Below are 25,904 nucleotides of genomic sequence, written 5' to 3'. Positions count from 1 at the left end.
GGGCAAACATTAGAATAAAGGCAAATTGCGGAAAATCTTTTCGTCGAAATATTGAATTAACATAGCTAAAAGTACATTTTAGAATTTAGAATTAAGTACCTTTTATAGTAATTTTATATCTTTTGATTGCCTCCGACATTTTGACTTTCTACTTCGTTATCTGCTAATTTTTCAGCAAGAAAAATCGAAGTAACTTGTGTAAGCATTCTATTTTACTACTTAGGTGATAAACATTCAATGAACATGAAACAAATCATCTGTGTGGCGAAGATGTTCGTTATAACCTCTCGAACTCGTGTTGTTTGCCCCCTCAGAAGCGTGTAGCTAATTTGCATGATAATAGCAAATCCAACATGGCGGCTATCGTGAATAAGGTCTATTGGATCCGTGCCTTATACGCAAAGGTTTCTGAGATCGCCGGGGGCAAACATAATCATTGCGAGTTCCTGTAAGAAAATGTATGGCAGAAAGTTATTCAACGTCCAAAAAAACTATTTTGGAAGGAGATTAACACTTTTTTCGACACAGTTTCATCAGAAATCGATCTGGGCAATGTTGACACGTGGCAAATGTAAGTTTTTGTGTGAATAACCGTGAAACATGAGACAAAATTTGCTGATTAATTCCCTTGCTTGCGTAAAATTTATTGTGAAATGGTCTCAAAATATTACTAAATTAGGAATAAATCTGGACGAAGTATTAAACTCAATAAAGCCTCTTCAGTTGTATTTAGTTGTATTTACGTATGTATGGGCTGGCTTTTGGCCTATTCATAAACTCAGCAATTGAAATAATATTGGAAACATGCCTAGTGGCGATAATTGTGCTGTGTGGGGTTGTGAAAACGATCGAAGGTACCCAGAGAAGCAAAAGATTCTTCCTCACGTTGGAATATTAAGAGGTTACTCGCCCAGGAATAACAATGATGTTGTGTCGTGGGCTAGAGCTATTAATCTTGACCAATTCAAGGTTCGATGAGTACAAAGGTCTGTTGAAATAATTTTCGACGAGGTTACAGAAACTCTGAATGTCCTACACCAACTTTGTACATACGAGAGTATGATTGTGGGAGTACTAAAACCTCAGAGACCTTCTCCAAAGATCAGATGTACAGAGAGCTAGTATGTGAAGATGACGCTTTTTTATTGGACGAAGTCATAGAGGAGCTTGACAAGTTTGGTTAGCTCCAGTGACTATAGTTATAATGCATGTAGTTCTACGTGTAGATGGTAGTTTGACAGAAGGAAAGTAACAGCTGGGGCATGTCAGATATGAATTCCCAGTGTTATTTAAATCCATCGGAACAGAGACTGCTGTATTCTATGGAAGAGGAGCATTAAAACAGCTGCCTCGAGGCAGAAGGAAATTGAAATGATCTGCTCGAGCAGAATCATCGTACTACTTTAAAGTGATTGGACTCTCACAGACTTTGTAGTAAATAGTAGCGGTTCGAAAACAGTTGGATTTTTCTCAATCAAACAAGAAATTAACCTATGCATTTCCTCATGTTTCTCATCGCTCATTTCATCCCTCCAAAGAGCACTAGCTCTGTAAAAACAATTTCCATCTCCTCTGACAAAAAACAACTACGAGAAAAAATTAATTCGAGAAGTGAAATTAGAAAATGGTGAGGTAATTTCCAACTATGCGCGGGTTAATAAAGAAATTGAGAATTTTTATGGCAAAATGTATACCTCTAAAATATCTGGCAACAATACCAGCGATCTATTTGAACACAACCACAACATTCGCAAATTTATCGAAGGTCTTAATATCCTACAATTAAATGTAGAAGAGCAAGAATCTCTAGAAAAGGATCTAACGCTCGAGGAACTAAAAGATGCTCTAACATCCTTTGCAGACAATAAATCGCCAGGAGAGGATGGATTCACAAAAGAATTCTATGAAGCATTTTTTGATCTCCTTGGGGAAGACCTGTTGAATTCCCATAACGAAGCGTTTAACAAAAGATCATTATCAGTCTCCCAGAAAAGAGGAACAATAACGCTTATTCCGAAAGGTTATCTTGAAATCTGTCGGATTTAAAAAACTGGCGCCCTGTATCTTTACTTAATATTGACTATAAGATTCTTTCAAGAGCATTGGCCAAACGAATGGAGCAACACTTACCTAAACAAATTCATTATGATCAAACAGGGTTTGTCAACGGAAGATGTATAGGCCGAAATATGACTACTCAGTGACAAAATGGAGTCTTCAGATAGCAAAAAATGCCAGGGAATGCTTCTGTTCGTAGACTTCGAAAAGGCATTCGACACTTTGGAATGGAGTTTCATATCAAAAACCTTAGAAGTTTTTAACTTTGGAAATAAGTTCAAAAAATGGTTTAATGTTCTTTACAACAGTGTTCAAAGCTCCGTGGTAAATGGCGGGTTTATGACAAACTATTTCGAAATAACAAGGGGAGTTCGTCAAGGCTGTCCACTCAGCCCGTCCTTATTTATTCTTGCAGTCGAGTTGTTAGCCCTTAAGATACGTCAAAACAGGAAATGCGAGGGCATATATTTACCAAACAACCAAGAAGTAAAAATTTTACAATTTGCAGACGATACAACTATAATAACTAACAACACGGACTCTCTTAAATCGCACCTCCAAACAATTGAATGGTTCGGCACGGTCTCAGGTTTACTGTTAAATAAAAAAAAAGACCAAGGCAATGTGGTTAGGTACAATGAAACATAGTAACTCCAATATACTAGAATTTAAAAGTACAAAGAACCCTATTAAAGTTCTAGGCACGTTTCTATCGTATAATCAAAATAAGAACATCGAAGAGAACTTTTTCAGAAGAATTCGAAGAATGAAAACCAAATTGCAGCTGTGGCTTTCCCGGGATTTGACGATATACGGAAGATCTTTATTAGCTAAATCATTAGGAGTTTCTCAGTTAGTCTATGCAGCGTCCATGCTGACGGTTCCATCTTTAGTTATAAAAAGTGTTCAAACAGAGCTTTTTTCATTCTTGTGGAAAGACAAAGAAGACAAAATAAAAAGAACGGTCATGTACCAATCTCTAGCGGAAGGAGGTCTTAACTTTGTAAACGTTTTTGCAGTAGTAAAATCACTCCGCCTAGCGTGGATAAGTCGGTTATTAAGTAGCACCACCGACTCGTGGAAAGCAATTCCAAATTATTATTTTAATACCTATGGTGGCTTGCAATTCCTTCTTAAGTGCAACTATAACGCGGCCTTCAAGAGTTTAAAGATAAGACTAATACATTTTCGTATGGTAAGTTCCTGCTACCATTGATAAAAAAACGCTTTTCTGGAAATCTTGATTCAAGAAGAACATCCTCTCTGTACAAGATATCCTAAATGCTGATGGAAACTTCCTAACATTCCAAGAATTTCAAGACAAGTTCAACATAAAAACAAATTATCTCCACTACTTCCAACTCACAGCAGCTATTCCAACCGACTTGAAGAAAAAAGCAAGGGGATGCGAAGCTCCCTCTCACGAACGCTAACTACTAAATACTACTACGGCATTTTTGTTTCCTGGAGGCAGTCTTGTAGATTTGGCAGACATGCGCTGCAAACACTATTGTAAAATTTTTAATAAAACCCCCTCAGTAGACCCAACTGGTATCAAAGCCTGGAAAGTCAATTATGCCGATACTTATACAGAATGGAAAAACAGATTTTCTTTTATATATCAATCAACAAGAGACAACAAGTTAAGACAGTTCTCTATCACTACACGTATGAACCATTGTGTTGAAGTTAGATTGCAAGTAATTCTTACTTGTTCTTTTCTTTTATTCAGTTAGTATTGTTCTTTTCTCCCAGTTGTATTGCGTCCTTTGGATTAGTCAATGTAATGTAAATTGTGTATGTAAAAATTAAAAAAAATTCCCTTGCACAACGACTTCTCTCCTTTGAGGAGGTATATTTCCAGAAGCCATAATTCATTTACGCAAGACGTAACGAATAAGAAAACAGGCTAGACAGACTTAAATACAACTAAAAAGGTTTTGTTGTGTTATTTCTCCAGATTTGTACCTAATTTTGTAATATCTCAAGACCATGAAGAGATCTCAATTTCACAATAAACCTCACGCGAGCAAGGACTTCATCTCATATTTCACGGTTATTCAAACGAAAACTTATACTTGCCAGGTATAAACATTGCCTAAATCGATTTCTGATAAATCTGTGTCGACAAAATCGTTGATCTCTCTCCAAAATCGTTTTTTGGACGTCGAAATACGTCTTCTCCATACATTTAAATTTTTCTTACAGCGACTTGCAATGTTTGCCCCCTGGCGATCCCAGAACTCTTTGCGTATAAACAGGGATCCGATTACTGGCAAGTCATTCATTCTTTGCCGTAAACCATAAACTCAGTCTTCAATATCTTCAATGAAAGCTTATTGGAGTAAAGCCAAGCAAATAATTTATCGAGATCATTGCTCATTTCGTCTTGAAGTGCAGGCAAATTTATGGCAGAAAACGTGAGGTTTGTGTCATCAGCAAAAGACCCCCCAATACTGAAATCTAAACACTTTGGCAAATCGTTTATATAATAAGAAAAAGCAGTGTTCCCAGTATAGACCCTTGCGGAACCCCACAAGATATGAGACTTTTGCCAGATGACACACCGTTTGCTACACAAAACTGTTGCCTACCCGTTAAATAAGATTTAAACCAAGCTAAGGTCGGACCTTGAACTCTATAATGCTTCAACTGATCATGGTCAACAGTGTCAAAGGCCCTCTTTAAATTAAGGAATATGATACCGCTAACCATTCCTCTATCTCTGTTGAAACACCAATGATTAGTCATTTCGAGGAGAGCAGTCACCGTTGATTGAAGTGATCTAAATCCAGACTGACGAGGCTCAATGAGCTTATTGACTATAAAATATGAGTACATTTCCTCGCACACAAGTCTTTCATTAATACGAGCTATGGTTGGCAGTACTGATATCGGTCTGAAGTTGCTTGGATCACTTCGTTCACCATTCTTATCATCTTAGCAATTTTCCAATCAGTGGGAAACGTATTCGACTCGATAGAGAAATTGAAAAAGTCAGCCAAGGCCTGAGAATGACAGAAGCCGCAAACTTTAGCAATTTTTTAGATATTTTGTCGTGGTCAGTTGCCTTCGCGATATTTACTCCTGTTAGTTTCATTAAAATAAAATAAAATATATGTATTAAAATATTAGAAAACATTTGGAGTTGATCCGTTTCAGAATATCCAATGGATCCACAGTGTTACCCATAGTAGGAATTTCTGAGGCAAGTCTAGATAGATAGATAGATAGATAGATAGATAGATAGATAGATAGATAGATAGATAGATAGATAGATAGATAGATAGATAGATACGTGTGGACGGAAGGCGCATCCGGAAAGAAAATTTTGCGGATTCAAAAAAATCCGGATACCTGTTGACGGGGCCTAAATGTTTTTGCATTTTTGTTTACGATCTATTTTCACGTTTATTTTTCGAGGTCATATGAAAGTCGCTCTATAGGTGGGCGTTTCTAACGACCATCTGCTTCCTTCAGAACTAGTAGCTTCCGAGTATCGAGTATCGCCATCAATCGGAAGGTCGTAGGTTCGACTTCTGGAAAGGGGCACTCGATTTTTTCCTAGTAACCCTGGGTCAATATCGATAAATAAATTTCTTCGTCGTCCCTTTTTTCCCGCTTTTCTTTACATTCCGTAAATTGTTTTACGACTATGCTTAGAGATGCACTCATAGGACCACGGGCCTGAAGTGTGAGAAATGTATGGTTGGATTCTATGGTGACCCGACGAAGGGAACGCCTGAAGATTGCCAAGAATGCCCATGTCCACTCACAAATTCTTCAAATCAGTGAGTACTACAGTCTGTTGTACCTTTAATAAAGTATTAAGCTGAACCACAGATGGTGTAATTTCGAACATTCATCGCCAGTGGGACTGCTTATCGTATGGTCCTTGATTTATAATTAGCGTGCAGTGTACAATCCGATTTTGACATGTAACGTATGTTCTTTATTTCTCTTTTCATTCATTTCTTGCACCTCACAAGTTGAGAGATTTTGTGCAAATTATTGTTACATCACAAACAAGATGATTCTGAGCAAAAAAGACCTTTATCCAGGCGATTTGCCATAAACTTGAAAAATGTCGGGCCGACTTTTTGCAAGATTACCCAAATGCAATCCGTTTTGATCTTGTCCATTTATGTCAATCCGTGCTGCGCTTTCCTATTGCTGTATTTTTTTTATGTTGTTCAACAGTTTTAAGTGGTTATTGCAATGTTTTATTCTACTTTTTGGGAATTTTGAGTGTCATGAAATTACATCATTTTGCGTGACATAGCCCCTTTAAGAATCATAAAGAAGTTTGTTTACTTTCTAACGGATAATGATGTTGAAGATGAATGTACTTTTTAAAAAATGTGGGCCAAACTGTTCAAATTGTCGCACCTCATTTTAAAGACTTGGTCAAAAGTTTACCATGGATAGCTAGGATGACTTCTTTAAAAACGTCTTAAGATGTTCTTTTTTAAAGCACATACATTTATTGTTCTTGGTATGAATAAATGTCACTTCAAAGTGATTCAGTTTCAGTTTCGGTGCCGTTTCGGTCGGGAAAGCTCCTGAGACATTGCGTTTTATTCCAGAGCCCAAGCGCTGATTTGAGTTTTACTCTTCCGTTTCAGCCGTCATTTGGGTTTTTGCTGAAAGGGACGATACGCTAAATAACATAATTTAGAATCCCACCCGATGGAAAGGGCCGGGCGAGGGGCTTGTCATTAGGACTAAAGATTACCCATAGCAACGTTAGCTTGTGGACAGAGCGGCCATTCACTCGGCCAAGCTGCCCCCTTTTTGAATGACGACTTCACTTCATTCCTTCTTATGTCACTGGACTGCATTTTAGTGATAAAACTGTTGTACCGGTGTAGGATAAGTGATCAAAACCTTCATTCTCATTACAGTGTGTCTTATAATTCCGGCTTTAGGTTTAGTCGGATTTGCAAGCTTGATTCAGATGATAAACCAACGTGTACTGCATGTCAAACCGGTTATACAGGAAGGAACTGTGAAAGGTAAAGGGCAACTGGTTTCATTACAGATTTCTCGTCGAATGTTTGAAGGTTTTATTGAGAATTGAGAAGCAAAATCCCTTAAAGTGAAGACGAAAGAAAAACTTGAAAGATGATTACTCAGTTTTGGAAGATTTTGAGACATACCTAACTAAGAGGAACGTTAAGTCGCTGAGCCTACTGCGTTGAAGTGTAAAGCACCTGCAAATTCCCAATATTTTTATACAGTAAGACGCGTGTGCGACAATGTCGCCAGCAAAGCAAATAAAACTGCTTATTGAAAATGTCAACAATTGAGACTGTTATGGCGTAACGAACGTGATCAACATCATTGCATGGCAATTTCTTAAAAAACGCCTTGCATTTCTTGCCTTGCCTTGATTTTTCTCCCATATGCGAGATGATAAAGCTGTCATGTTATATTTACAGTACGTTTAGTGGTGTCGTATAGTGCAGATTCATTTCCTCAGGAGATGACTGTCGAGGGTGGATTTTCGTCGCTTACTGGGTCTAGTTTTCGGAGGTCTGAGGGATGGTTCATTTCCCGAACTAATGATTTGTTTAATAATCGACGCTTTTATACACGTAATTCGCGAATTCGTTTAACAATCATTCTTGATATATTTCTTTCCTATGACAACCACAATGTAAGGTGACTGTCAGCAGTGGCTTATTTCATATTATAGATATCTTTGTATGTACTAAATACAATACGAGCGACCGTATTGTATCAGATTTACAATGTCGAGCCGAAGGCGAGACGTTTTATATCCGATACATTATGGGAGCGAATATTGTATTGTGGTTATGAAATGAAAAGTACGCTTTCATTTGCCCTTCGAAGGGAATTCGCTTGGGTGAAATGATCAGGGAATGCCAAACGCATTCGCTATTGATTGCGAGCATGGAAGGTTCTCGTTTGTGAAGGCCGAAAAATGCAGACGAAGAAGCAGCTTGGTTGGGACTAATCCCCAAAATACATGAAATAGTACAAAATGGAGCGTAAAGATATTCAAGGAGTGGCAAAGTGCTCGCTCAAATAAAATAGCTACAAATTAGTCGCTGGGCTTTGACTACGAGAAGGTCGACGAAGTTCAAGATTTAACTATTGACATCACGCAAATGTCTCCTCTGGTTTTTTAATTTCTGGATGACGAAGTTCGTGGGAGCACAGGCGCCCCAAGGTCAGTGTAAGATGTAAAGATTTGTATGGGAATCCAGATAAAAAGCTTAAGAAAGTAATTATATGAAAAAAAATCTCAATTAAAAAGCCTAAACTTATTGCTATTGTGGATAGTTTCCTTCCTGTGGGGTTATTTTCCAGATCCGACGCGTGCGATTTGAGCCATTTTTCAATTTCTGGGTTTTCAACGGTTATAATAAAATCCAAAGGCTGTAGACTAAAATTTGAGTCAAATATTCCTGGATAAAATGTCCCCACGGTCACAATTCCACATCGAGAATCAATTGACACAGATTGAACTTTCATCTCCAACCCGCCATCGACGCGATAGCAGTGCTGCGAGCAACGTCAGGCGGTGAATATTGCAACCGGTATCGGTATCGCGAGGTCACGGGTTCAAACCCCGTTGAAGTCCTGAATTTTTCAGGCTTCTTTACGCAATTGCAAAAATTGCGTTCATAACTGCGAGGATCATAGCTTCAGTTGAAAACAACTTTGGAAGGCGGTGCTTTATCACAAGAGTGGCCACCACCGTTGATAACAAACTGACCCTTACCGGGGATGACAGACCGTAGTTTGTCAACTGCAAATTTCTTTATTCCCTTGGGTCTCCCGACATGACTGCATTGTCTCAGTCGTCCAATCACAGTCACGCCTCCTTCGTGTTGACAAAGTTCAAACACATTCGCGAAGCCGGAAAGCGTTGAAAGATACGAGAATGAAAGCCGTAGTAAACAAACTTTTGCGCATTCATGTCGCTTTTATTAGTTAATAGGATTTTGATCGTAACTGTATTTATCAAGCGTTCAAGGAATTAACATTAATTATGCAAATAATTGAAAAATGGCTCAAATCGCATCGGACCTGGAAAATAACCCCACAGGAAGGAAGCTATCCACAATGGCTTACAAAAATTTGGTTTATCAACGGAGTTGATAATGTGAATTGGCCACCGTACAGAGATTCTAAAAGCTGACGTTTCGAGCGTTAGCCCTTCCTCTATCCACAATGGCGATAAGTTTAGGCTTTTTTTCATATAATTATCTTCTTAAGCTTTTCATCGGGATTCCCATACAAATCCTTATATTTTTGTCGGAATGATTTCCGTACAGGTCCCTATTTCATTATGCATGCAGAATGAATTAATAATTCATTCACGCTATTGTTTTGTAGAACAATACGTGTACCCAAGAGAACCGAATATATACATGGGTAATTTGTACTTACGGGATGAATAAAAACGGATCTCATTTTTTCTCTTCCTTCCTCTTTCTCTTCTTTCCCTTCAACGCCCACACCGTTACTCGTTTTCGTCCCAGCTTTCGTCTTTCTATACGTTCGTCTTGTTCTTATTTGCAGATCCCACTCGGCTTTTACTGCCATTTTATCCCACAATATGTCACCCGCAGCTTGCCTTGAACTTCGACCCACTGTAAACATCTGGATTACTTATCCCTGTTCTTCACCACTGAGCTAACGTGTCAAGTTGCTAATTCACACCTTGAAAATGATATTTATTTTGAATTCTGGCTGCCTATTTACATAACAATGATACGTAATTATATACACGTGCCGCGCCGAGCACCTACAATCGAACTTACTCTTGTAGGTTACCGTTAAGAGATCCCTGTTTTACTACTCTTGAAACAACCTATCCCTTTAATAATGCTAACCGTAACCCTAATTACGACTAAAGGCACTGTTTAGGCTTAAGGTTAGTCCCTGTGATAGTTTTCGGTTTTCCATTATTGCTGTGAACTGTGACCTGCTTTTCCTTCATGCCCCGTGCGTGCGGCACACTTATAAGTTCACTGCGTGGAAGAGTATACCATGGGAAACTTTAATGCACGAGTTCATTGAAGCAAACTTGTGTCTTCGTAATAACCAAGATGGCTACCGAAGTAAAAGCGTCACAGCAAAGGGAGATTTGAACATTTGGAAATTGTCCCTGCTTTATACCTTATCCCGAGCTGTGCATAGAGTGGTGCAAAGGAAACAATTTACTTTGGTCTTCCGTGTCCAAAACCTGTGTGAAAACGCAGTCAGTTGGCAAAGACAAAGTGCATCGGGAGATGGATCTGTTTCGGGATGCTCAGGAAAAAACTGCAATGGATATCCTTCAATCCGCCACAACACATAATTTTCTGACAGCAAACTTTCCTTGAAAAAATTTTAGCCTTAGCTACCTGTGGCCGGAAAGTTTACAATTGCCTACAAGACAGGGGCTAACATCATCTCACAGTCTTACTGTGTGGATAAGAAATTGAAAACAAATTGGTAATTGGTTCACCATCGCCTAAACTTCGGCTTTTACTTCGTCAACCCAGACAAACGAGCCCGAAGCAGGGCATTGAGAAGACATGATGGGGAGTGACGGGAACATCCATTGATCTCTACAAAAGTTATTTACTTGGAAGCATCATTGAACATATTGCCGATCTCTACAAAGAGCGATAAATCGCAAAATCCCACTAAATGCACCGTTCGTGATCCTGAATACAGGAAAGGAAGAAAACATACACTTTGCAGTGTCTCGGCGAATTCGTAAGCAGACAGAAAGAACAATTTCACGATAAAAAGAGCAACTAGCCATTAAATTTTTATGACAGTACTTTTATTTGGTTTGTTTGTTATGTTTGAGAATCTGAACCCTATTACAACGATTGCTTGAAACTCCACTTCTTGCGCTTATTCTAAAATTGAAAATTGGGTAAAATGGCAGGAAAAAATGTTGGATTTTCCGTATTTCAGTTAGAAGTTCGACCGGTTTTTCCAAAGTCCATATAGACTTAGAAAAAAAACCTCTAAGAAGAAAGAACAAAGCGCCACAGTCCCAAAGGACGTCTATTGCTATCGCTATTGGTTTCTTGAAACAAAGGAGTGTATGCATAATGAAGTGGGGACCTGCTCACACTGAGCTTGGGGCGCCTGTAGTGGGAGAAATTGGAAAACGTTCAGGTAATAAAACAATAGTGTGTCTGTCGTTTTTGTGTCCTTGTTTTGCTTTCATACGGAGGTTTTCAGTGGTATTTTGTATCAGCTGATACATAATGGTAATTAGTCTATTAGTATTCTGTATGAAGTGTATTAACCTAATTAGTAGAGCGAGTTTCAATTGAGTGTCGTAAAACCAAAACCAAAGTAATTACTTTGGCCAATCAAAAACGACTGAGACAATCCGGCAAACCAATCAAAACTCGAAGTAATTACACGTAGCCGACACAAAGCTTGGGAAAATGTGCACGCGTGAGCCACGATTGGTTTTGGTTTCACTTCTGATTGGTTGAGAAAATGGCGCGAGAACTTTGAACCAATCACTGAGTGAAGTAATCATAAACCAAAGTAATTATCTAATTGCTTTCGATACTCAATTGAAAACCACTCTATTCTGTATCAAATTGATACAGAATACTTATTTGAGAGCAATAATTCATTATGGCTTACTACTTCGTGAATTATTAATGAGGTTTATAATGTTATTCACAAGTACCTTACATCTTTTCAGGTGTGCTAAGGGATACATTGGAAATCCCAGTAACCCGGGCGAAAAATGTGTCAAAATACCAGGTAATAAAACATGGCATGCATTCATTTGCTTTAATGATAGATATATCCTTCGTTTACCAGACATTTGCTACTATTTTATCAAAGAAATCTCCAAATTTGCTTTGTAGCGACATCTGGTGTGTTCTCTTTAAATTAATTCTTTGACCCTTTTTGATGTGTCACTGAACTCTTCGGGCAATGGAGATTTTAACAGAAACACACATTTAACAATTATTCGCCGAAGGCGAAGTGATTATCGGGGAATATTCACCGATAATCACTGAGCCTGAGGCGAATAATTATTTTAGTATAAATAGACAGGTGATTATTTTCAAAAAAGAGAAAAAAAAAACATTTCAACGCGAAAATCATCTTCACTTACAGTGGCAAAACGACTACTGGCAGCCATTTTGTCCGTCGAGGTGATTATCGGCTGATAATCCGAGATAGCGAGCCAATGAGAGCGCGCGATTGTGTATAATCACCTGTGTATTTATACTAAACGAGTTTATTGAAAGGCTTCAAAAATATTCCTCAAAAGGCGTGTCTCTCAAAGTCTTTTTTTGGTTTGCTTTATATTCAACTTGTGTGGTCCAGACAATAGTGCAAATGTGAAAGGAAGATATTACCATACAAGAAAAACAAGACAGGTCTCATTACTGTTCTTTATATAAAGAATTCTTATTGGGGGTTTAAAGCTCATGCACGTGACGTTTTATCGGTGTTTTGATAGGCGCTTAGGCTCATGAATTATAAATGAGTTTTTGAAGGATTCTAATAAATCGGCGAAAAAAGTAACCCTAGGAAGTTAAATTGAAACGTTGACGCTCCAAATTTCGTTTTCTTGTACCTTAAAATGATAATAATAATGATGATGATGATTATTATTATTATTATTTAGTAAATGGGCTTTTTTGCTTTTCACAGTGGGTTTCCTGCCAACTGTAAGAGTCAGGCCAATGAAACGCATTAAAGAAGAAGGAAAAAACGCTCTGTTCTACTGCTTTACGGGAGGTCAACAAAAACCAACATTCGCTTGGTCGAGAAAAAGTGGAGAACCAATGTCTCGCCGCGTTTTGATAAAAGGAAGGAGACTTCAAATAAGGGGAGTGAAGAAGGGAGACGAAGGAACATATTTATGTACTGCAAGTAATATCTATGGCTCCGAAGTTTCCTCAGCGGAGCTGGTTGTTAAAGGTAAAATATGTTCTGTCTTACTGTATGGATAAGGAATTGAAAACAAATTGGTAATTGGTTCACTTCCCTGAGTTGATGAATTGTGGTAGCTCAAAAGTTCTCAACATTTCAGAAGACCTTCACCAAGTGAACAATATGGGGAATATGGGATTTTCACGTTTTACACCAATAAAACAACTTTCCGAAAAAATATTATTAATTAATTAATTAATTAATTATCATTGTTAATAATAATAATAATAATATCATGCAGGGAGAGCAACTGTGACAGAGTTTCAAAGATCTGCATGCGGGAATCTGCTCGAATCCTCAGAAAGGTGCTTTTTTTTATGCACAGGTAACCCAGGCTCACTGTGTGTAGGTAAATATAGAGAACATATGAGGCGAAGTTTAGGTCTGAAAATTTGCTAGAAAATGGAAATAAAAATCGATAAAACTTACCATGTGGTGAGCTGTTGTTGTCTTTAATACGTACACGAAGTGACAAGGTAGGAGACGGAAGCCAGCTTATGGACTCCGATCGACCCAAAACAAGCACGATTTTTTTCGCGAAAATCGAATCCAGTCGCTAAATAAACACGCCAGGCTCGTGGAAAATGAATTTCTCTAAACCATGAATCCACTGAAGCATCTCCAGGTAGCGACGCGAAGCCAACAGACTCCGTAAAACTTGTAAGTTAACCTGCTAAAATGGCGTCCAGAAAGCGTTGTACCCGCGAAGTGTCCAATTCAAAATGGCACTGAACTCTAGACGCCTGGTGACGAGTTTAATAAGTTCTGGAGGGAGGGGAGTCCCACATTGCTAAAAACAAAACTCACTGAGCAATCTGGGACTCCCCTCCCTCCATGCAGGGGGACTTATTATACTCGTCACCAGCGAATCGGACGAAGGGCTAACGCTCGAAACGTCAGCTTTTAGAATCTCTGTACGGTGGCCAATTTACGGTATCAACTCCGTTGATAAAACCAAATTTTTGTATACCACTTATTTACAACGGTTAGCTTTCATGTTTTCCTTGGTGTTTGTATTTTAAATGAAAGCAAGAAACAACGGTAAAGAAATGTAAATTAACCCACATACTTGCATATTTACTATAACAGAACGATAGTTTTCTTATTGAATGACACACGTCTCAGTTAAGGTAATTCCTCAGTATTGCACTGCGCATCATGTACTGCGCATATGGTGTGTCAATATTTATAAATTGGATCAAATTTGCAACATTGCAACTCTGGCATAAGTCGATCATGCACGCTGAAACAGTTCTGAAAGCACGTGAGAGAAGTTGTGAATGTCCCATAATTCTTTGCGAATACGCGCCCATTCAGAGAACATGGCGAATTTTGTTGTTTCGATCCACGATAATCGAGATAGACAGGTACGATGGTGTTTTGCTCTTTGAAACGTTTTGAGTCGACGTCGTTTTAGGTTGAGGGATTTTTCCGTGAACTATATAAGACAGTGTTCCATATGCTCTAGACTTTCTACCTATCAGGTGTTTTTTGATGTGTTACCTTAAAAACCGTCTCATTTAACTACCGCAAAATGTACCCTGAGTCGATGAAATAACGCGCGTGATCAGTATCAGTACAGGCATCAGTGGGGTAAGATTGGCCCATTATATCTCTTAAGCAATGAAAGCACAGTGACATATCTTTTTTTTATTGTAGCTCTCAAAACAGGAATTAGTAGGGAACATTTAGGGAAAGTTTCAAGGAAATCTGAAGAGAGTGTAGGGTAACGTGAAGTGCTAGATTTCCATCCCATATGAACCATGTGAGCGTTAGCCCTACTGATGGAACTGGGCCCACACAAGGACAGATAAAAACTCTGACCAGGGTGGGAATTGAACCCACGACCTTCGGGTTAGATCTCCGCCGCTCTACCGACTGAGCTACAAGGTCAGACGAGAGCAGGCTGTGGGAACGGAAGACGTTAAAGTCACGGCAATTGACATGTACAAGTATAAGCATTCCCACCCTGGTCAGAGTTTTTCTCTGTCCTTGTGTGGGCCCAGTTTCATCAGTACGGCTAACGCTCACATGGTTCATATGGGATGGAAATCTAGCACTTCACGTTACACTACACTCTCTTCAGTTAATTCTGTTTAAAAATATAAATGCTACACGGCCAACGTTTGTATAAACGTAACCATTGCTTTCAAGGAAATCGTTCGTCAACTTTTTTTTCTGAGGAATCACCTTAAAGAGCAGTTCTTATTTATAATCGCTACAAAATACTAAACTTCAACACCATCAAAACAAGCACTTTGATGCATATAATAAAGGATTTATTTTATGGGATAAAACACAAAAAATGATCTTTGATCTTGCGGGACAAAGAAATCTCGAGCGGGAAAGATAGCTCCATTTTGCAATAGTTGTAATTGAGACCGGGACACATAATTGTTAACGCCCTCTTCTGTATACGTTCCAGTTCATGCGTTAAATACTTTGGTAGCGGTTTTGAATAAGAGGCTGACGGTGATATAAGTTTGATTTATCAGCCCTTTGCTATTAGCGTACAACTTCGTGGGTCTCAAAGGTAATTTTTTTGTCATTTTCCCTTCAAATGCCCGCATATGTGACCAAATTGTGAGTGGTGTGAGAGAGAGCGGCAGAACGTCTGTATTAGTATGAAAGGAGATCCACTTACTCATCGCCCAGAATGCTATGACATATCCGGGACTTGTATGAAGCGCCCCCGAAATTGCCCAAAATGCATCTACCATCACTCACTCTTGGCGATTTTTTCGGCTATTTTTTGGCGCTTTACAAAAGTTAACGTATGGCTTAGTATAATTAGTATAATGATATAAAGTAAAAATTGTAGGAATTAAAAATGAGTAAGTCATGTTTAATAGTAATAGTAAGCATTTTAACTACTTCCATTGAAAAACCATTCAGGGTTACTTCCACGGTTTCAGGAGTGACCAATTTCATGTTTTCTTCCACTGTGTTATGAACAGGATTTTCATGGCTGCTTAGACAAAATGCTCACAATACTCGCAAAATTTAAAGTACAGGTGTCTATACGAATATGGAGGAATATTTGCACTCACTTTCACTCGTTAATCTTACAAAAACAGGTGTAGTGGTAATATTCGAATAGAAAAGAGGCAGTAAGGCTCCACTCTGTGTTTCTTATTCACTTTTCACCTTTTACTCTTTACGTAGACCGCCTTGAGGATCCGATTGTCGTAACTGTCTATCCAAAGGTTCTCCACGTTCCACTAAACCAGAGCGCCGAGTTTACATGCAAAGCAAAGAGTGCGACCGACTTCGAACTCAAATGGACTCGTGGCATGCATGGCCCACTTCCTCGTGGAGCTGTGAACTTGAATGGTGTTCTGAAAATTAAGAATACGCAGAGTATCCACGGAGGATCCTACACTTGCACTGGTAAAAATTCCTTCAGTGATGATATGGCCAGTGTGCAGCTTAGAGTTGGAGGTGAGAAACGCAGCTTAAATGTCAAGAATAGAAGCACTCCCGAGCTAGCAAACTTACCGCTCTAAGAGCATGAACACGAACATATTCTAAACGAGTATAATCTTTAAGTTTAGCCTTGAATGATCTTTCTATTTTACGATATGACTGTCATCACTTCAAGACTTTTAAAGTATTATCTCAAATGTCTGGGTAGTGATTTCGAGGAAAGGACGCCATGGAACTTCAAATCTTCAAATCTTTCAAAATTGTGTTCTCTGTTTTTTTTTTGTGCCTGTATTTTATCATTTGGTATTGACAATTAATCTGAAATGTGAATAAACACATTTTATTATATAAATACTGATGAAATAACAGAATTTCTGCTTTCACTAAAAATCATATCTTCATCGCGCGCAGTGAACATATCATTTTTATCTTTTACATGTGAGAATATAGATGTCGTCGCGGTAACGAACACGATTAGCCAATAAAACGTGAGCTTCCTCTTCATTGTAAGATGATTTTGTGCTTTAATATAATTGTTCTCTACTACATAAATATTTTTATTGCAAAATTTTACATTATCATGATTTGTTTTTCATAACTTTCATATAAATTATTGTTTCATGTTACACAACGTGCGTGTTTTAGCGGTTGGTGACCACTTTTTCATCATTTCGAAAATGAGTAAACAAGGTGTTTTAAATATGGACATTTCATCAATATCTATATAATAAACAGAACATTACATGGCCGCTTGCTGAAAGTATCTGTCAATCGTTCGCTTCGCTCACTCGTGAGAGATACTTTCAGCACTCGAAGATAAAATTCGTATCCCCGAGCGGCCATGTAATATCCTGTATAAATACTGAAATTTTCCAAATCCACTATACTTAGTCCTTGGAATGTGCAAAACCGGTCGTATTAATGAGGTATTACAGCAATTTAGACGTCTTTACTTTTCTTTTTTGCGCAAAACTTTTTGCGATCCTTACCTCTACTTTTCATTGGACCCCCCCTGCCTGTCTCTCTTTGTCTCGCATTGCCTTGCACGATACAAGACAATACGCAACTCGCAAGGCGACGTTGCAAAGCTGCCGCTCGATTTTTTTGCGTGTTAGCAACTGGTCACTGGATGACGCACTCCTCTTGCTGCCTGCTTCGTATTTGAAAACGTAACAGCTTCAACAGTCTACTCTGTCAATAGTGTCGTTTTCAAAACCGCCTCTTCTTCTTGTGATTTCCGGAATAGTTTATAAAGAGGAACTGAAGTCGGTACTTAAACAATGTCGTGGCTAAAGGTATTAAAAAGATTGGCTTTCTTCGAAGTATTTTTAATACACCCCTCTCGCTAGTAGTTAAGCGTACTCTTTTTGTAGCCCTATGGAGCTCATATCTGAGACATGCTAACCAGTTTAGGGTACCCAGCTACTGTGGCTCTATCTTCCTAATTCGTTGCATCTAGCGCGTGCAGAAAAGGGTCTCTCGCGTTATTTTGCGTGGCCTTCGTCGCCTACCAACTCTTTTTGTGCGCTTAAGCTTCTGCCTCCCTCCTACTCCCTCCAGGGTTAGATGCCTCTTGATGCTTTGCAGTTTGTCCAGTCTTCTTTTTTTTTATATTCTACGTGGCACGTAAAGCTCACACGTTCGCTTACATCCTACTCCGACGTCTACTTTCCGTGGATCGTACCGCATTTTTCCGCTATAGGTCTCCTCCTAAAAACCCGCTTTCGTCTATGTCTACATCTGCTTTTAGGTCCGGCCTGAAAGCCCTCATTTTGGTAGGATGCATAACATTATGATCTGGGCAACATCCTTTTATTTGGGAACTTTATAATTTTCCCTTTATGCCGTCGTCCAATCTGTCTGTTCTTCCTTCGTTCGGTATTTATCTCGTACTCAGTTGACATATTTGTTTGATGTTATGACTGCATGCTGTTCGTTATACTTTTGCGTACTCTGTCCCCCTGTTATGCACATTGACCATTGGGGGTTGACCCTTTAATTAAAGGACTCCGTGTCTTACTGTTGATCTGCATGGACTTTGTCCCTCAATGAGTAAATGAATGAACAAACGAATGAATGAATGATTGTGACAGGGTCCTTTACATTTTTTATTTAGTGTGTGTGAAAACATAACACTTCCGAATCCTTTGATCGCCGTATTGCTGGAGGTTTCTTAATTCCGGATTAGCGTGAAACTATATGTTTGTTTTCTTCCTTTATTTATAGTGACAAGTCCCCAGGTATACATATCTCCTGTTCGTCTTAGCGTGCGCGAGGGAGACTTAGCTCAATTCCGCTGCTCAGCATCTGGCTTTCCTGCCCCAGTTCTTCAGTGGCATGGCGGTCCTGGTGGTCGGGTTCCGCCGGAAGCATCTTCATCAAACGGCAATGGACTCTTGACATTTACCGCAGTAAAAAAGATTCATGAAGGAGAATACTTTTGCACGGCGTCTAACTTGGGTGGCATTTCCAGCACTAGCGCCATCTTGAACGTGTCAGGTGAGCATTGGTTGGTTCAGTGCTAGCGTGCTCGACTCTGGCCAGACCAACACGTCGGGTCTTTATAACTGAGGAGAAAGTGGTGCCTTTGTAATTACACCCACAAATGGTTAGAATTTTAAGTCTTTTCGGGTAAGGACTATAAACCGCAGGCCCTTTCTCACAACCGTTGTTCATAAACTCTGTGGGACGTTAAAGATCCCACACACCATTCGAAAAGGACTAGGGCATGGAGCTCCCGGTGTTGTGGTGTGGTTTTAATTTACATTGAGAGCTACAAGTTTATTAATTTTGTAACACTATAAGGTGCTACCCTCATTACATAAAGTTTTTAGTTACTTATTAATGTCAAACCTTCCTCTAAATATACGGCGGTCTTTCATTGGGGCTGTTTTAGACCTTTCTTTCCAACAACCCATAAGCAGTGTTAATTAACAACTTGTCAACATCGAAGACTTTGTGAAACAGAATTGGGCGTTTAGAATTTTAGAGCACCCGCGAATGTGGGTATTTTGATTACCTGACGGGAAATGGTTAATTCTATAACGTCACCATTATACTGCAAAAAGGTAACAAAAAAATTCAGGGGAACTGCAATGCAAACAAGAAATAGGTTGTATACTTATTCAGTTTATCGCGCTATAGATTTTTACAGAAACATATCTTGGGAAACTTTACTTGCAGACTTTCTCATAAAGTGGTCAGTGCAGTGAATTCTTAAGTATCACGTTCATCCTGATTTCTTTCTTCCTTTTCTAGCTGCCGGCAGTGTTCCTGTTATTTCAGTATCTCCCAGTTCACTTACGGTCACAGAAGGTGAGGAGGCCTTGTTTGAATGTACCGCTCGTGGGGAGCCAACTCCAACAACACGCTGGTCTCGCGAGAATGGGCAGTTTCCTCAGAGCTCTTCGTCTGTAAATGGCGTGTTACGCATATTCCCAACAAAGTCTGAAGACGAAGGTGATTACGTTTGCACTGCGGCTAATTCATTCGGAGCTAAAGCGTCCCTGGTTACTCTGAACGTCGAAAGAGGTAAGGAGAAAATTCTTCAAAGACCTAATCAATTTCCTTTTTAGATATGTACTTGGAAATTGTAATAACGGCGGTTTTAGATAAACAATTAAGAACAAAAGTCAGCGATGGTAGGTTAGAATGGCGTTTCGATGAGTCACTCATCATTTTGAAATTCGTGAAACCAGAGTCTGGTCTCGTTATATAGTAAAATTCTTGCGGAAAACGTGTTGCATATCATTAAAAAGAAATTCAATTCAACTTGCCTTTGATGATAAAAAAAGCATTTCATAAATTAGGCATTCCAGCGTCCCACGGCATTTCTTAAGAACGGTGAATTGATCTTGAAGATCTTTTTCCCTCTTACTGTGTGCGTCACGCAAGTGTTTTCCAATAGCAGAATACTTGAATTCACCAATGCGTTGAAAGAAGTGTAGGTCTGTATAACCAACATAATCTGCGATGCTTAATCTGACTTAATCGAGGCAAAACTACTTACCTGACACTCTGTACATTCAATAGACATTGCATTTCTTTTTATGGTATGTAACACGTTTTTCACAAGAATTCTACTATATGATTAGATCCGACTCAAGTTTCACGAATTTGAAAATGATGAGTGAGTCATCGAAACATCATTGTAACCTGCTGTCGCTGATTTTTATTCTTAATGAGCCATCTGCAGCTGGCGATCACGTGGTGCAAAAGCCGCCACACTGGAGAGCAAATTGCGCACCTAGACATCTAAACAAAGCAACTTAATTTAGATATTCTTTTTTTTTCGATGTCCCAGTGTGCAATTTGATCTCCAGTGTAGCGGTTTTTGTACCATGTGATCACTGGTTGCAAAAGGCCTATTACTTGGAAATGTAATCAAATTAAATCATATCATTGTCATCATCAATGCAATAATGCGTGTTTCCGGTAACGAAGTGATTCGACGAGGAAGTACCATAAAACTTCAACCCATTCCCTGCTATCATATTCTCAATCGAACATAAGAATAAGCAAAGAAGTTGGCAAATTTGCCACTGACTCGGGATGTAAAGTAATCGATAAGTCAACGACCAATATCGATTTTTTCAAGATATGCTAATTTGTAACTCACTTAGTTGAATTCAAATCGATATAATTCAGTCATTACTTCCTAACAAAATCAGAAAGCAACTGATCGCACAGAACTCCCATTTTTTAAGCAATGTATCCACGACTTCTGCACCGTTCTCCTTTGATTTCAGATACATCAGTGGCTCCCACAGCAATTGTCACACCAGCCAACCAAACTGTTGATGAAGGTGAATCCACTGTGCTCTTATGTCAGGTGACAGGAGATCCTTACCCTACAATACAATGGAATAAAGTTGGAAGCATCCTTACAGGCAATCATGTCGTCGAGGGAACGTTATTACGGATACAGGAAGTAACTAGAGATGACGAGGGAATGTACGTGTGTGTTGCACAGAACAAGAAAGGGGTTAAACAGGCCACAGGGATGGTGACTGTGAGAAGTGAGTAATAAAGCTGAAATCCACTGGGAATGGAATGGACCCATTACGTCAGACGGTTTGGAGAATCACCCACTGCTAAACCACGTGGAGAGGTCATTTATATTTCAATATCAAATCTATAAGGCATTGCAAAAACTTGCATCTATTATCCTGAAAGAAATTTCTATTGGTTAATGAGGCGTTCTACGGAGCCATGTTTTCCTGGGATGTTCGTCAGCGCAGAGAACTCATAATATAATCTCGATTAGTTATAAAGTAGGAGTGTAGTTCATATTGGAAAGAATCACGTAAGATAGCATGACCTAGCCTGCTTACACTGTATGGAAATCAATGACCATGATATACCATGGCCTAGTTTTCATTAGATCAAAACACCATGATATAGCATTGTGCACTAATCCCATTTTTCTTCAAATGAAAATATAGTCATTTGTCACTTACACAAAGAGCAATAAAGCTGTCAGTTGTACGGTCATGTTTTATCACAATGTTTCCAGAGTCGTCATGAATAATCGGGTTTTAGAATTGAAATAAATATTTTGTGTACATTTTAATTTGAAGTTCAGTGTGTCATGAATGCGCATATGCGATTTTTCATCTCTCGTTCATTTCTTTTAAACCCTAATGCCTCTTTCTTGATTAGCTTTTGTTAGTAGAAGAACTCTTGGAGTAACAACATTCGATATAGATTGTTCTGATTTATTATACGGCTAGTGCTTGTTGCCTATATGGTGAGAACTTTGATTGGCAATTTCTCGGCTAATTTTTGGGGAATTGTCCATAGGCAGATATATATAAGTTATAACATAACTACAATGTAGATGTATAAGTGGGAGGTTTTCGCCCTTCTCATCACGAATCTTGCGATGTCTGTGACATGAAACGAAGGCAGCAAAGAACTCGCTGTACTCACTTCACATTTGCTACCTGTGAATGGCTGTTTGAATTGAAATCACCTTCATAACGTAGAATAATTGCCATCTTCAAGAGTTCCTTCACGACTACCGTTGATTTAATTAGGTAAGCTCTAAGGAGGCTAGATCACGCTATTTTTGTGATTCTTTGCTATCTTGATTTTCTCTCTCATGAAATAAACCTAGATAACTGCCTTTCCCTTAGAGCGAAACTCACTCGGAAGCAAATTTATTTTAGTCAGTTTTTGAAATAAAAATATTATTCAGTTGGTCTTAATTTGAAGCAAAATATTGCGAAAATAGCACTATTAGGATGTAGCAATAATTCATCTTTTCATTGTTATCTCTGCTGAACGTTTTGCTTCACATTGAGACTGAAGTCTGCTGAACAGGTAAGGAGGAGAAAGTGAGATGTACGGTAGCAGACTTTGCTTGAAAGGAAATCTAGTGCGGATCGACATTGCACAGAAACAAGTGCAGTGTATGCTTGACAGTTGTAAACACAAGACTAGGATATAAATATACTTGTGTAAGAAGAGGTGAAATCTCTTTCTCGCCCCTATGCTTTCTCTTATTAATGCCAGTGAAGAAATAGTTTTGTTGCTTTCAACGCTTTTGCTTCATTGGAAACTAGACTACGATCGGCTATTCCACAATGATGATGATCGTGCCCCTTGTATTTTCGAGTTATCACCACCCCTTGATTTGTCCCTCACTCATTTTAAGCTGGATGCCAACATGCTGTATTTTTGAGTGGTGATATAACATTTATTGATGAGGCTCCGCCACGAAAAACCTCCAAATTATCTTATCCAGCGAGTTAAAGTTATACAAGACGTCAAAGAATCACGAAAACTAGCGTGTCAAGTACTCTTGAGTGCCAAAAACCTTTTACTTCTTCTTTGATCGAAATCCACTGGGTTAGATAATCTGTTTAGTTGCATCCAAACGCTTTCTCTACTCATGAAGTGAACCAATTTATTGGCATAATCCATTCTGTGAGGCGTTCTTATTTGATGGGTTTGAGGAAAAAAAGAAAAAAAAACTTAGAAGGGGGAAGGCATGATCTCTAAAAACGTGTTTAAAATATATATTTTTTGGACCCTAATGCCTACTGGTCCTCAATTTAACGTAAAGTAGAAGGGAACCTGTCGTTCCTCATCCGTTCTCAAACATTTTGGCGGCAAAAATCGTAAACCTTGCTTTGGAAAATCACAATTTTTACATGGATCCTATACGTTCCCTTTGATTATTCAGAGAGAGTCATGCCTAAAATAGACATCATGCCAGAAAGGATGCTAACAGTAACCGGAGGAGATACTGCTGTTTTCAGATGCGTGGTAAAGGCGGGCTATCCACCGCCGGCAGTGGCCTGGGAACGAGAGGAAAATAAACCTGTCGAAAACAGCAACGATGGCGTGTTAAGGATTTCTGAAGTCTCGGGTGACAGTCAAGGGAGATACATTTGTAAAGCAACAAATGCAATCGGATCAACAGAAGCTGACGCTTTTCTTATTGTACAAGGTAAGATTGTACTGTTCGCAAAGTAATTTTAAGTTGGTCGATGCCTATGCAATTTCAAACGAGTTCTATTTTGTTTTGCCGCTGGGAGCTCTGTTTGAAATTGAGCATGCTTAGCATGACTACCTAACTGTAACAATAACAGCTGGATCTTATTAAGTTAAGTTAAGAAATGAACGTTTCCGCGAACTTGTTAGATTGCTTAATGTCCTCACATTATTTTGGAACCGATGTATATTGAGCAGTGTTCAATATGAGATTTGAATATTTTTTTTAGTAGACTTGCAGGGAACAGAATACAAAAGTATGAGCACCCGTACGAATAGACATTTATTTTCGAAAATAGGTTGTTATTAGTCGTGGTTTGTTCGCTAATATTGAAGTATTAATCGTTTGTCTCACGATGTAGTCACTTCAGATGTCGATCGTGACGTTTCGACGGCATGTCTTTTTCAGACGACAAGGTCGACAGAATACGTGTCCCTATGAAGAATTACGCTCCACTGTAATAGGTGCATCTAAAAGATGTGTTCTCTCAGTGGATTGAAAACGTTCCCTCGGCTCTCCTGTTGTTATGTTTCTTGGTCGTGGGCATCCATGCTTCCGGAATTTTTATTGTACTGTTCGTGTTGATGTTTTTGGGGTGAAGTCTTATGAGATCGCCTCTTTAATCCTGCGTGTGTACGAATGAGGATCACGACCGATAAACCTTCGGCGGAGGTCTGTGTCCAAGCGAACCGGGAGTCTCTGTAATGCTCCTTGATTCATTCTTGCACAGGTCTTCCAGTCTCGCCGGTGTAAACATTGTCTCATTCACAGCCCGGTCAACAGCATCTTTCGGCCGCACTAACTATGAGCGCAGTGAAGTCTCTGACTTGAAAACGGCGTGTATTCCTTGTTGTTGTAGGCAGCGACGAAGTTGCTCGGACAGACCTATGACATAAGGAAAGACTGCAGTAGACTTGAACTCGATCAAACGTTTGAGCCATGGTGGTCGGTTTCTTGAGAGTGGGCTTCCTGTATATGCCGGTGGTGAGACGTCCCTATGGTTCTCTTGAAACTACTGATTTCTGTCTCCAGCTGGGTTAAACGGATCGAAGGCTGTTGGTTCTTAAGATGCTGTTGGAAGCTATTGACGCTTCCGCGATCCAAGACCACTAAAGTGTCGTCTACATATCGTTTCCAGATCCTTGACTTGTAGGGTGAAGTAGCTGTTGCTCGTTATTCAGAATTCGCCATGTATAGGTTGGCAATAACAGCGATAAACGAATAATAATTGACTATTAGCATTCATTTTCTTGTGTTTAGTGGCGCACTCATTCGCCGTTGTACATTACGTCTCTCCATATGTAAATATAGATCTTTATTAAGTGAAGTACAATCGTCCGGGTGTGTCATCCTGAGAAGGATTATTTAAAATGGGATTAGTCAGTACAGAAAATGGCATAAGAAACTACAAGCAAAACTGACCCAGAGGGAAGGAATCAGTTTTTGAGTACCGAAAAATGAACCGATGTGAACCTATTTGAAAGGCCTTTCTTCAACAGACAGGCTTTTCGGCCGTTTCGCATCGCTTATCGTAGCAATCTGATTGGATGAATTTCAGCTTTGGCTGGATTTTCATTCATGAAAATTGTTCCACTGCACGCAATGCATTTAGGGTGAACGTGGGCCTTTAATCCTCCGCTTTAAGTGGGACACTTGTATAGCCAATGGAGAAGACTTAATTGAATTGTTGTTGTTGTTATAATTATTCCTCCTGTTACACCGTTAATTCCTTAAAAACTGATACGTGCTGAAGACTATATTTCGGAACAATGCTGCTAATTGTACAGTAAATCACTGATCAGGGTTGCTTTCAATCTTCACCTTCTCCCGATTACTCGAGAACTTCGAAGATTTGGCAGAGTCGTTTCTATTAACTGATATGTTTCAACCTTCGAATCGTGGACACTTCCTCATTTGCGCGTTATTGATACTGAGTCCAACTGTTGCTGAAGTGCTTAAAAAGCTATTA

At 39.1% G+C, this 25,904-nt stretch overlaps 1 protein-coding gene across 3 annotated transcripts in view; it reads left to right on the top strand.

Annotated features, from left to right (window-relative positions):
* LOC137997321 (basement membrane-specific heparan sulfate proteoglycan core protein-like) overlaps positions 1-25,904 on the top strand; it is a 112,221-nt gene that overhangs the window by 58,484 nt on the left and 27,833 nt on the right. For all 3 annotated transcript variants that reach the window (XM_068843244.1, XM_068843245.1, XM_068843246.1), the window contains exons 23-31: positions 5,722-5,849; positions 6,987-7,073; positions 11,759-11,820; positions 12,727-12,996; positions 16,174-16,449; positions 18,661-18,933; positions 19,693-19,965; positions 21,183-21,452; positions 23,624-23,890. In XM_068843244.1, coding sequence (XP_068699345.1) covers positions 5,722-5,849; positions 6,987-7,073; positions 11,759-11,820; positions 12,727-12,996; positions 16,174-16,449; positions 18,661-18,933; positions 19,693-19,965; positions 21,183-21,452; positions 23,624-23,890 — 1,906 coding nt within the window. The remainder of the gene's footprint in view (positions 1-5,721; positions 5,850-6,986; positions 7,074-11,758; positions 11,821-12,726; positions 12,997-16,173; positions 16,450-18,660; positions 18,934-19,692; positions 19,966-21,182; positions 21,453-23,623; positions 23,891-25,904) is intronic.

The sequence above is a fragment of the Montipora foliosa genome, chromosome 3, assembly GCF_036669935.1.
Source record: "Montipora foliosa isolate CH-2021 chromosome 3, ASM3666993v2, whole genome shotgun sequence".
NCBI classification, from domain to species: Eukaryota; Metazoa; Cnidaria; class Anthozoa; order Scleractinia; family Acroporidae; genus Montipora; species Montipora foliosa.
Note: the sequence above shows the minus strand (reverse complement) of the source record. Positions and strands in the feature narration are given on the sequence as shown.